Raw genomic sequence first — 13,949 nt, 5'->3', positions numbered from 1 at the left:
GAGGTCGCAGCCCTTCGTTGATTTTTTGCCTTTTGTGTATCGCCCACCATAGCCTCAGATGGTTCCTGACCTTGTTGTTGATCTCCCTTATTCAACTCTTCTGAAATATGTTGTTTGGTCCCCCGAGAGGTGTCTGTAGTCACTGAAGAAAGCAGTGGAAAATACTTATAGGTGACCCACTTTGTGGCACCTCCTACATCGAAATGGAACTCCTTCATAGTCCAGAATTTGTTTGCGCGAGAAATGTCTCCTGTGAAGAGTGATTTTTTATTCAAGCCCCTCCCTGGTGTCAAGGTGTACCCAAATCCTTGCCATAGTCATAATGTCGGTCTTTTCATAGGACTGATCATGCTCAAGATAAGTCCCCAGTGCATCTCCAATACATTTAAAAACCTGAGGAGTCCAAAACTGCATGGGCAAACCAGGAAGTCTGACCCAAATAGGCCCTACTCCCAACTGTTCACGCTCCGAATCGAAGAGTGGATCCCATCTCTTCAACAGTATAGGAGCAAGCTCAATATGCCAATAGCGCGATAATATCGAGTCCATGTACTCCTCCCTATGAAAGCGGAGGGCAAACCATCCTCTGTCCAAAACCCTAATCACAGGAAGTTCTTTCAACAATGAACCCCAAATCTCCATGGTCTATTGACGCAGATGCTCCACTGTATAGTTCCTGCCTCATACACATCCAAAAAGAACTTTCCTCGCTGTGTCCATGGCATCAGCCATAGGAATGTCTTCTCCAAAAGTCAAATTGATGTCAGTATCCACCACTCTGAGGCACCGGCCCATTTTGGGCTTGTCCGTGCATTGGCCCGTGGGATGTTCTCTGAGTAGGCTTCTGCATGCTTCCGAGGAGCTTTTTTGGGCAGATATAGCAGGTCTAGGGTTTGGAATGGGTGAACTGAAGTAGCCAGATCGAATCAGGGAGTGTGGGTTGTAACTACACGAGCCTGGATGAATGAAGGACTGTGCAGGGTGTGGGAGGTTTGAAGGGCCAGCTAGAGCCAAGAAGAAGGAAGGAGGGTTTTGTGGCAAAGAAATGTGCGGGGGATGAGTCAAGGGGGAGTTAAAAGTGGGTGATGCCTGAAGACTAGTGCTGAGGAGATTTAGAGTGGCTAGAGAGAGGGGAGGGCATTCCAAACCGGGAATGTCGTCAACAATGACAGCAGGAGGGTGTCGTTTACTGGAGGAGGGCGGGTGTTGCGGTGACTGAAGAGCAGCGATCATCCAAAGTGTTTTATTCTGCCAGGGGCCCATGTCCGGGTCAGTTTAATGAGCCAAAATCTCCTGTTCTGGCATTGGGTCCTCCTCGTAATCTACGGGGTCTTCTTCAACCATTGTAGCCGACAGTAAAACCTGATCGTTGTATAACCAGGGGAGGGTGGCCTGCTGATAAAACAGAGTTTCACAACCGACAGTCAGTATTCCACAAAACAACAAAACAACAACCGACAGGTCTGTTAATTACGAGGTCCAAAACCAATATAATATGCATAAACCGCAGTCAGACCCGCGTGGTATACCACCCATCATATACCATCTTCATTGCCGCTGGTAAAAACACTGGTTCAGGTACCCTGTTGACCTAGGGTTCCGCCATGTCTAGGGTTTCCGGAGCCGAGAACCATTCATGTCTCTGTTGAATCTTAATTATGAACTTGGTTTAATTAGAAAATGAAATGTAAAATGTAAATGTAAATGTGAAAGGAAAATGAAAAAAAACAGTGAAATGTGCATGAAACAAAATGGAAGGCAAATGAAACTCAATTTTCATGAAATGTGAATGGAGGGAAAAGACAGTTACTATATATTTTTAAGAAAATATTAAAATATTGCCTCCTAGGTTTAGGGTTATGAGTTTTTAAAAAGAGGAGTCGAATGTATATATATATATATATATATATATATATATATATATATATATATATATATATATATATATATATATATATATATATATATCTTTGGCTCTCATTAGAATTGGGGATAACGTTTTGTGGGTTGTGTGTGATAGGTTTTTGGAGAGGCCGTGGAACCTCCTTGCTGCCATGGTAGGGAGGGTCGCATGATTATGTACATCTTGTTCTTGTCAATGAAATGAATCCAGATTCATGTATCATGTTTTTATTTGCAGAAATTTTCTATGCATTGTAACAAGTTGCGGGTTAATTTGTTGTACAATTTCATGTTGCATCATCATGTGTTGATGCGAAACCATTTTTGGAATGTAATGTGTTGGTTTTAGTTTGTTGTTCAGATTTGTTTTAGGTTCAATTTCTACAATTGTGTGTCATTTATTTTGCTGTGCATAATTGATTTTTTTATTGAGGTTGAGGATAAACGTTTTGTGTGTTTTATTGGAAACATTTTTTTGGTTTAAAGTACAACAACATTATGTGCTTTTTTTTAGTTTAGTGTTTATATGTGCAACACAATCCCTAGTTTATTGTAGTTGTTTGTGTTGTACTTTGTATTAGTTGTGTTTTTGCAATGTCGGGTTTTATTTATGACTGTGGTGCAGTCTAAGTTTCTGCCAATATCAGTGCGCAACATTGTCGGTGACGATTTTGTCTGTGTTGTCGCCACTATTAGGGTAGCATTGTTCGTGGTTTTACAGTTGTGTCAATGTCTATGTGTTGAATTTTATTTTTCTTTTCATTTTGTTTTATATTGTTGGCACTCCTAGCTAGAGCATGGCCAACAAATTCATGAGCCGGGAAACCCTTGGTGTAGAAATTTGATAGAAATTGCAACTGCTCAAGAATTCAAACTGAAATCAGGAGACACAAATTCTACTCTACTAGTCTGCGGAATGAAAATAAAAATTTAGAACAACGTGCATAGACATGCAACAAGAAAAACCACAAGTATATAATGATTTATAGGGGAACCTAGCCGAGAAAAACCCCTCAATCCTCTTTGCATTAATCGGTTGAATAAAGAAACTATTACAATTGCAAGCTCCAACTCTAAGCACCACCTGCAAAGGTAAAACTGTTCTCCCTAGTGAATAAGGACCTCTGGCCAACATTTAGCCATTTTATGCCTCCTCGAGCCTCTTATTTCCTTGCACGAATCTAAGCTAATTCAAGTTCCTAAACAATAGGAAAGGTCCCTATTTCCTTGTGCAATTTCAAAGGATTGATCAATTGCCTGCATGCAAAATTTTGTACACTCCACTACATACAAATAATTTACATTAGCCTTATTTCCTCCACTTCAGCTGAGGAATTCGAATTACATGTATGCATGAGCTATTTTGGGATGATTGATCAGTTAACTGACACATCTCTGAGTTATATTGCTATCTCACTACACAACTGACCTTCAATTGAATCTATTAATTGTTAGAGGTCGTTTAATTGAGAATAATTGAACTAGATTGCTAAAATTTAGCAATAAACACATGCATGATTGAACTCCAAGCCCACTGACTCGAATTTACTAAGCCAACTGAGTCACAAGAGCCATTTCACACTAGTTAACTGCCTCTAAGTTGTCTTGCCGATGTGGAAATTCAATTTACTCAATTAGTCTAAGGTTTAAGTCAATTTGAGCCTTTCTTGCTACACTTTCTAACACTCCCTCTTAGCGAGAAAGGGATGTTGCACCACCCCTCTCTATCACTTGTGGAATGTAGTGTAGCACTTCCTATCACCATTATTGCTGCTATGGCAACAATTGCAATTAAGAAGCATCCAAAAAAACATTGAATCAACTATGAATCTGCAACTGTCTACTGGGAAGACTGCATTGATGTTGATTTTGCACTATGCCTCTTGCATTGCTATCAACACCCCTTTTTGCACTATGCCTCTTGCATTGCTATCAACACCCCTTTATGCTCCTCAACATCTGACTACACCAACTAACACTGGTCCTTCTGCTCTGAACACTGTGAGCCCATGTAGCAAGGTAATTATTCATGATGAGGACACCTCAATGGACCCTTCCCAATTATTTTCAACTTTGGGGCTAAGGCTCGACATCACCCCACCTCACTCCCGAACGTATAGTTGCATGCATGGTGAAATATGGTCTACTCATACCGTTGTTGCTACTGCTGTGTTGTTGCTTACACACTACTGCTACAAACACTACAATAATGAGTATGATCTCCTGATATCTTGAAGTAATAACATCCATAGGGTTGCTCCATTTGAAACTAGACTTCCTCTAAGCCTCAATATCCCTGTGGGAAATCTCTCTGCTCTTCAATCTACCAATATTAATGATCACAACTCCCTTTTGTGTCACTAATCTTTGGCCCAAACAGTTTTCCCTCTAGTTGCTCCTTTGTCCATCAAAGATTCCAACGCATATGGTATTCAACCTACCCACTGCTTGCTCCACTACCGCTCGACAAAAGACAAGTCTTAGGGAAATGGAGGCTTCCCACTCTCACTATAAAATTCCGTCTCTACACAATGAACTAGAGATGAATACTAAGACCTCTTAGCTGCTTCCTTTGTCCCTTCATGGATCAACCCTGAGCTTCAACAATTCTACTGCTCCAACCAGATTTGATGTCCTCCTCAAGTGCTAGAATTAGGGCACCAAAGATAGCTTTTAAATACCCTCCAAACAATAAATAAGATGTTCACCAAAAATATCCCCGAGATGTTAACTTTTGTCCCAATCTCTAGTTCTATGCATGCACTCAAGAATGAAACTTTCTACCCCTGGTTAGGGCTTCCTGTAGCAATTTCTACAACCTTCCTACTCGGCCTCAAAATGCTACAAAAATCTGCTCCTTCCTCTTCTAACAAGTACACTCATGCATTATACTTTTGAGACTACTCAACCCTTAATACCAATCACCTGTAGACCTTATGACCCTCCCAATCTAGGCTACAGGAGCTCTGCCTTCTTCTCAAACTGCACATAAATCTGTAGCCTATTTCTAAGAGAAATAACATTTCAAACTATGCACAAAACTACCCATAATTCGTCCTCCAACCATTTTCCTCAACTAACTCTAATACCATGTAGAAAATCCATGAAATTCTGCAACTGCTAATATGAACAATCTGAAAACTACTTTCTTTTCATATAGAAACATAACTTCTCTACTAAATTTTATAGCGGGATAGGAATAAAAATAAATACACAATCACATGATTAAAAAACGCATAATTGTCAAGGGAACCCAACTAGGAAAACCCTCTCCTTGATGAAAATTTTATTGATAACAAAAACTAAGCAATTGATCTCTTACAAAATACAACAGTTTCAATCTAAAAGACACACTTGTCTTTCTTGGTTGATTTAAGCATGAATCCTTTGCAAGACTATTGATCTATGTTGCCCTCTACCAACCTATGCACAAGCTTCTCTTGCACATTCTTTCTTTCACAAGCTCCACACACAAAATCGTGCTTCCTATTGCTTGGTCTGACCAACTCGTGCTCACCAAAACAATGATTAAAATTTTTCTTTCGCTCCTCATTTTAAATTCAATTCGAATGGTTAAAATTAGTGAGTTTTCTAATTAAGGAATGATTTTGTGATTGATTGAGTTAGAATGAGTTAACTGCTCATGCAACTTGTCCTATTTCAAGTCAACCACTTGAAACTCAATCACTTGTGTTTTTCCTCAATCAACTCACACTATAAAATCAAGAACTCAACTTTCAATTTTAACACATCAGTTAATTGCATCCTAACTCGTCCTAATTTTAGGGAATGATTCCCAAATTATAGGAACTCGTCCTAATTTACAGAGAATCTCCTAAATTTTAGGAACTCGAGCCATGCACAAGAAGGAACTTGTTGTGGATTCTATCATTAAGGCACAAATCAAGGGAGCCTTGTCTCGCTAATATTTTTCAATACTTGATTCCCCTCTTTAGTCAAGTGGAAACAACGATGGAGAGAAGCCCAGGTGGACGCACATGTGGTATGAGGGAGGCTATGGTCTTGGCCAACCTGTAGCTTCAGAAAGAGAAAAAAATTAGTGGTTTCTTGGCTGCAAATTATGCAATGAATTGTGTCAGGGGAGCTATAGTCTAGGGTATGCAACACTGAAATGAGATCTGCAACAAAGCATATGGACAATCTTCATTAAGACCCCCACTAGTGCAACCAATTGGTCATGGTCAAACCAATTAACTCACTACAAATTAGGTGTTCCAAATTAGTAGAAGGTGTAGAAACAAAGGCCAAATTTTGTAGTTTAAGACCCTAACCCAATAGAAATAGAGGAATCCAACATCAATGGTAAGTGACAACATGCAAAGAATCTAAGCAAATGCAACAGACACAAATAATGGAAGAAGGGAGAGAAATAGAGATCTAATTGCATACTACAATAAATAGAGTAGAGAATATAAGAAGAGAGGAGATGGGGTATTACAAGTAGGAGGTTGGGACTCCCACAGACCAAGGAAGTGGTGTTTCGAGAGGGAGCACAGAGTAAAGTAGAGGATAGGGATCAACTTGTAGTTCAATATCTAGAAATGGTTTGGGATCTTGCAATGACAACACAAGTGAGCGTGGATGTTTGCCTATAGCTCGCTCGAGACGAGCAAAGATTTGTGCCGAGGGTTTATTGGAGCCTAAGTATGAACTTGGTTTAATTAGAAAATGAAATGTAGAATGTAAATGTAAATGTGAAAGGAAAATGAAAGATGATAGTGAAATGTGCATGAAACGAAAATGGAATGCAAATGAAATTCAATTGTCATGAAATGTGAATGGAGGAAAAAGGCAGTTACTAAATGTTTTTAGGAAAATATTAAAACATTTCCTCCTAGATTTTGGGTTAGGAGTTTTAAAAAAGAGGAGTCGAATGTAAATATCTCTCTCTTGGTCTCTCATTGGAATTGGATAGGGTTTTGTGGGTCATGTGTGAGGATATTTTGGAGAGGTCGTGCAACCTCCCTTCCGCCATAGTGGGGAGGGATGCATGATTATGTACATTATGTTCCTGTCAATGAAATGAATTCTGATTCTTGTGTCATGCTTTTATTTGCAAAAAAAATTAATGCATTGCAGCAGCTTGTGGGTTAGTTTGTTGTATAGTTTAAGGTTGCAACAACATTTGTTGATGTGCAAATTTTTTTGAAATGTAATGTGTTGGTTTTAGTTTGTTGTTCTAGTTCTTTTAGGTTCAATTTATGAAATTATGTGTCATCTATTTTTTCGTGCATAAATGGTTTTCTATTGAGGTCGAGAAGAATTTTTTTATGTGTTTTATTAGCAACAATTTTCTGGTTTAAAGTACAATAATGTTATGTGCTTTTTTTAGTTTAGTGTGTTTATGTGCAGTAACAATCCCTGGTCAATTGTAGCTCCTTGGATCATACTCTGTAGCAACTATGTTTTTGCAGTGTCAGATTTAATTATGATAATGGCACAGTCTGTGTTTCCATCATTGTCGGCATGCAGTAATGTCGGTGATGATGATGTCTGTGTTGCCACCACTGTTAGGGTAGCATTGTATGGGGTTTGCAGATGTTTTAGTGTCTCTGTGTCGAATTTTATTTTTCTTTTCATTTTGTTTTCTATTGTTGGCGCTCCCGAAAAAAGCATGGCCAACAATTTCCACTCCATTTACTGTTGATATTTTCTGAAGTGTAATTATTCAATGATAACAATATTGGTATAAAATCGTTAGGAAGTAATTGCCTGGCATAAAATTGTATTCTAATGCACTATAGAATATAAAATTCAACAATTTATAAGTTCAAACTTTTTCATATGTGTTGTTGTTCATAAAAAATAGAATTGAGTGTGTTGAGTGAATGCAATTTTCTGAGTGTAACTTTTATTAGAATTTCAACCTGAGTGTTGACAAAGTGTTTGACAAAATTTCTATAAGAGAAATTTGAATTGTAGCGGATTTTCTAGACTGGTTTTCTAATAGAGTAGGTCCTACCTTCCATAGAGGAATTAGCACCAGGTTCTTAGATATAGTTGGTAGAGGACACAAATTTGTAGAATAGGTCCAAAATTGCAGGAAATGGGTGAGATCACCTTTGGACAATTGGGATGAGAGGGCAACTTCCAGTGAGATAAAAATGGTACTCCATGAAGAAGGTAGAGGAAAAATTTCCCCACCTCATTCAATAAAGGATTATAGGGACCAAAATACTACCAAAATGGGGATATCTGATTTGGATTGGATCATCATATTATTTGTCATCTATCTCATTGTTTTTAGAGTGGAAAAGTTAGAGAAAACACTTGCAAAGTCATTTTTACCAATGAGTCCTTGTTTGAAGAATTCATGCATGAAACCTTCTAGGTCCATTTTGATGCATTAAATGACATTTTTTGGGTCAAGAATATCATGCTTATGTTTAGGGCCCTGAGAGGTTATTACACACTCATACACCTTTCCAATGGTGTAAAAATTGCATCAATCGAAGTTTGAATGCAAAAGTTATACCTACGACAAGTTGACTTATCATGATTGACCACCATGATCCAAGTGGATGCCACATTAGCCCTCGTTAATCATGCAAGAGGGATGGCCACATGTGGAATATGAAGAAGTCTCTATAAGGTTCAAATTTTTAACTCTAATTGAGAGTTGAAGGAGTTAAACCTAACCCCTAGTTGTGTTAGAAATTAATTAACGGAGTAATGAAACACATACAATATTGCAAAAACACAAATACAAAAACGCATAAAACAAGAGAGACACAAATATACGTGGTTCACCAAATTTGGGTTATGTCTAAGGAGAAACAACCAGTCCTTCATTTTATATTATCCATGAAAATGAATAGATACAACCTACAACAGATCCGTTGTAATTTCCTCTTTGCTCTCACACAACCTCCTCTCTCTCTCTCACTCAGAAATAATAATACACAACCACAATATAATTCCCTCATATAAACTGAGGGTTGACTTCTAGGGAAAAAACCCTAAATTAACATAACTTCGACCGTCAGATCATCCGCCTAATGAACGACTTAGATTTACTATGAAATTACAATATTTTACAAGGCAACTTTTCATCTGTTTTTAACTTCGGGGGTGCTTCCCCTAAACCCTCATCAAAGGGGGGGGGGGCATCTCATAAAAGTCGTTTTCGTGCCCCCTTGGACCCCCCTGATGGCGATTAAATGGGAAGTATTTCACCCTGTTAGGAGTAGGGTTCCAAAGCAGCTGAAACAAAAAAACCTCTGAACAATCAGGCTCCACACCCAACAATATCCCACTTGGAGATTGATTATATAAACACCATCGTCGCTTCACTTACTAGATAATGACTCCACTTGGACCTGGTTGTTTCTCATATTCACCATCATTCTTGAAGACTAATTGAAACTTAGCAGAATCTCAGTTTCTCCCTAGTTACAACTTTTGTTAACATATCTGCAAGATTTTGGTTAGTGTGTATCTTTTCCATCTTTAATTGTCCATCTTCCAACACTGACAACATGAAATGGTACTTGAGATGTATATGTTTAGTCTTGGAATGAAATGTTGAGTTATTTCCAAGATGAATGGCTCTCTGGCTATCACTATATAACCTACCCATCTCCTACTTCTTGCCCAATTCATCCATAAACCTTTGTAACCAAATCATTTATTTACTAGCATTTGTGGCAACAACATACTCTGCTTCCATTGTTAAAAGTGCAACAATGTTTTGCAATTTTGAAACCCAACTGACAACAATTCCACCTATATTAAATACATAACCTATGGTGCTCCTCCTGTTATCTCTATCACCTGCCATATTTTCATCAACATATCCCTATAGAGAAATGTTTGAACCACCAAAGCATAATGCTTGAATTGTGGTACCTCTCAAATACCTGAGAATCCACTTTACTGCTATCCGATGCTCTTTTCCTGGATTACTCATATACCTGCTTACAACTCCCACTGCATGTGAAATATCAGGCCTTGTGCAGACCATTGCATACATTAAGCTTCCAAATGTTGATGCATATGGAACTTTACACATATAATCCATCTCATCTTGAGTCTTGGGACACATCTCATTACTTAGTTTGAAATGGCTAGCCTAAGGTGTTCTAACTAGTTTTGAATTCTGCATATTAAATATTTCCAACACCTTTTCTATGTACTCACTTTGAGACGATGTTAATTTGCAATTTTTCCTGTCTCTAGTTATTCTCATACTAAGGATTTTTTTTGCAGCACCCAAATCCTTCATTGGAAATGAATTTTCCAATTTTCATTTGAGCACATTTCTTTCCAACATGTTAGACCCTACAACAAGCATGCCATCTACATACAATAACAATATAATATAACTGTCATCATTTTACCTTTTAAGATAAACATAATGGTCAGAGTGACAATTAGTATAACCTTGTCCACACATAAACCTATCAAATTTTAGATACCATTGCCTTGGAGCCTGTTTTAAGCCATACAAGCTCTTCTTCAATTTGCACACTAACTTCTCCTTCACTTTGACCTCATACCCTTGTGGCTTCTGTATATACATTTCTTCCTCCAAATCCCCATGTAGAAAGGTTGTCTTTACATATAAGTACTCAAGATGCAAATCTTCTGCTGCCACTAGACTTAAAATAGTTATGATTGAAGTCATTTTAACAACAAGAGAAAAATTTTCATCAAAGGACATACCTTTCTTTTGTGCAAACCCCTTCACCATAATTCTATCCTTATACCTCTGTTTACTTCCATATTCTTCCTTCAACATATAAACCCATTTATTCTGCAATGTTTTTTTACCTGTAGGCAACTTGACTAAGTCCCAAGTCTGGTTATGCATCAAGGAGTCCATCTCTTCTTCCATGGCTTGCTCCCACTTCTTCTTGGTTTCTACTTGCATTACTTCCTCATATATTTCCGGTTCACCAGAATCAATCAACAATACATAATATAATGAAGGAGAGTACCGTTCATGGGGTCTACTTATCCTAATAGATCTTCTAACACCACTTTCAGGTGTTTGAGGCACCTGTTGTTGTTGAGGTTCCTGTTGTTGTTGTGGCTACTGATCATTATGATTTTCAGGCACCTTTACTTTTTCTATGATCTCATCACGCACTGCGTATCCTTTGTTTTCTTTTTCCTGTTTATTTCCCTGTATTTGATCCTTATACAATACCTTTTCATTGAATATCACATCTCTGCTACTAATGATTTTGTGATTTTCATAATCATAAAGCGATAACCAAAATAATTTACACCATATCCAATAAAGGTACATTTCTTTGATTTTGCTTCAAGCTTTTTTCTATTTTCTTTATTCATGTGGACAAAGTCTTTACAACCAAAAGTCTTTAAAAATGAATAGTTTACCTTTTTACTTGTCCATGCCTCCTCTAGAATACCATCATCCAAGGAACCTCAAGGCCCTTTGTTTATTAGATAAACAACAATATCTAAAACATCTGCCCAAAATTGTAAGGGGAATCTTGCATGCAATCTCATGCACATTGCACGCTCCATGATTTTCCTGTTCATCCTTTCTGACACACCATTTTCATGTGGTGTTCCTAGAACTATCTTTTCTTTTCAAATTCCATGCTCTGAAGAATAGTTATCAAACTCTTTGTTGCAATATTCACCTCCATTGTCTCATTTAAGATACTTCAACTTATTTCCTGTCTCATTCTCAACCAAACCTTTTCATTTCTTGAAAGTATCAAATACATTAGATTTATTTCGAATGCAATAAATCCATGTTTTCCTAGTTGCATCATCAATAAAAGTAACATAATAACGAGATCCACAGAGAGATGATACCTGAGCAGGTCCCCATACATTTGTATGCACAAGCTCTATTTTTTCACTCTTCTTTTCCTTCCAAACTCTAATAAATTTGACTCTCTTATGTTTCCATAACCCTAAATTTCACAGGAATCCAAATCAACATGCGTCAAACCTGGCAAAAAAATTCTTGAGTGAAGAATCTGCATCCCCTTCTCACTCATGTGCTCGAGCCTATGAAGCCAGAGTGTCATATCTGCTCCTATGGAGATAAAATAATTAACAAAATTAGAAATATTATTGCATAAATACAATGTATCGACTTTTTGTCCTTTTGCTATTACCAGGGCTCCTTTAGTGACCTTCCAGGTTTTGCCTGTAAAAGTAGTTACACAACCTTCACCACCTAACTACCCTGTTTAAATTAGTTTTTTTATTAAGATCTAGAACATGTCATACCTCCTTTAACAACCATTGGTTTCCATTCTATTTTTTTATAAAAACCTTACCCATTTCAATGATTTTATAGGGTTTATCATCACCTAAACGAACTTGTCCAAAATCTCCTTGAACATAGTCACGAAAATGTTTCCTATCAGGTGTGGCATGGAATGAGGCCCCTGAATCTACCACCCAAGCATCAATAATATTCTCTAATGAAAGAATCAAAGCATCTTGCAACACATCACCTGTAAGATTTGCTTCATAATTGTTCTCTTGTTGTCCATCTCCTTCTTTTCCCTTATGAGATTTGCAGTCTTTCTTTAGGTGCCCTTTCTTCCTACATTTCTAGCACACTATCCGTCATATGGATTTGGATATGCATTTTCTTGACTTTATATGATTTCCTGAGCTCCTTCCTCTTTCCATTTTTTTCTCCTAGTCTTTGCAGCAAAATCATTACCTGATGTCTCATTGGAGCTTTTCCATCGCATTTCCTCGCTAAGGATGGCACCAACAACATCATCAAACTTTAAAGTACTAGATCCAGAGACAAAGTTGCTAATAGCCATAACCAAGCCATTCCAACTTTCTATCAATGATCACAAAAATAACATAGCCCTAAACTCATCATAAAAAAATTACCCTTACAAAACTTAACTAATTGGTAACCGTGTAAAATTCATTTAAATGATCAACAACAGATCCACCTTCTGACATCTTCATATTAAATACATGCTTCATAAGAAATACTTTATTTGAGGCCGAGGGTTTTCCATATAGCTTGGCCAATGCTGTTATTAAACCTTCTATTGTCGTTTCCTTTGAAATATTGAATTCCACTAACACTGCGAGACGCAACCGTATTGTTCCTAGTGCCTTTCTGTCGAGAATCTCCCATTCTACGTCCGTTATACTTGTCTGCTTCTTTGATTTTATGCTCAATGGTAGGTAGAAATTTTTTCTGATACAAGTAATCTTCCATTTTCACCTTCCATAGCTAGTAGTTTTGGCCACTAAATTTCTCAACCCTAAACCTACCATCTTTTGCTATTGCTTCCACTCAAACTAGGAACCCTTCTCTCCTGCGAGTTTATAAGCCAAATAAACCTTAGACTCTGATACCAGTTGTTAGAAATTAATTAAAAGAGCACTAAAACACATTCAATATTGCAAAATCACATAAAACAAGAAAGATATAGATATATGCGGTTCACCCAATTTGGGCTATCTCCATGGAGAAACAACCAGTTCTTCCTTTTATACTATCCAACAAAATGAAGGGATACAACCTACAACATATCCATTGTAATTTCTTTTTCGCTCTCTCACAACCTCCTCTCTCTATCTCTCATAAATAATAATACATAGTCGTAATACAATTCCCTCATATAAAATGAGGGTTGTCTTCTAGGGCAAAAAAAAACCCTAAATTAACATAACTTCTAACGTCAGATCATTCGCCTAATGAACAACTCAGATTTCCTATAAAATTTCAATATTTTACAAGGCAATTTTTCATCTATTTTTAGCTTAGAGGGCATTGCCCTTGAACCCCCGCTAGGGGGGGCTCATAAAAGCAGCGGTCGCCCCCTTAGATCCCCTGATGGCAATTATATAGGCAACATTTCCGCCTCGTTAGGAATAGGGTTCCAACAATGCTGAAATAAAAAACCTATGAACAATTAGGAAGATAATCAGGCTCCACACCAAACAACTTGGATATAAAGCTATGCTAAAATTGGGCCACTAAAAGGAGAAGGGGTTCCATTCTCTTCGATTATATCTTGTTCCATAGTAAAACATAACAATTGGGAGTGGGAGTGAGA

The 13,949-nt window shown here is 37.6% G+C and overlaps 1 protein-coding gene across 1 annotated transcript; it reads right to left on the bottom strand.

Annotated features, from left to right (window-relative positions):
- Positions 1 to 267: 267 nt before the first annotated feature.
- Positions 268 to 642, bottom strand: LOC149162350 (uncharacterized). The gene has a single exon (XM_089435165.1). It carries the CDS (start codon positions 640 to 642, stop codon positions 268 to 270), a length of 375 nt encoding a protein of 124 aa, XP_089291291.1.
- Between the last annotated feature and the right edge of the window lie 13,307 nt (positions 643 to 13,949).

The sequence above is a fragment of the Pinus tabuliformis genome, chromosome 5_2 (assembly GCF_031772625.1).
Source record: "Pinus tabuliformis cultivar Carrire ecotype Pingquan chromosome 5_2, CPIR1, whole genome shotgun sequence".
In the NCBI taxonomy this organism is placed as follows: Eukaryota; Viridiplantae; Streptophyta; class Pinopsida; order Pinales; family Pinaceae; genus Pinus; species Pinus tabuliformis.
This window is presented reverse-complemented; position numbering and strand designations above follow the sequence as displayed.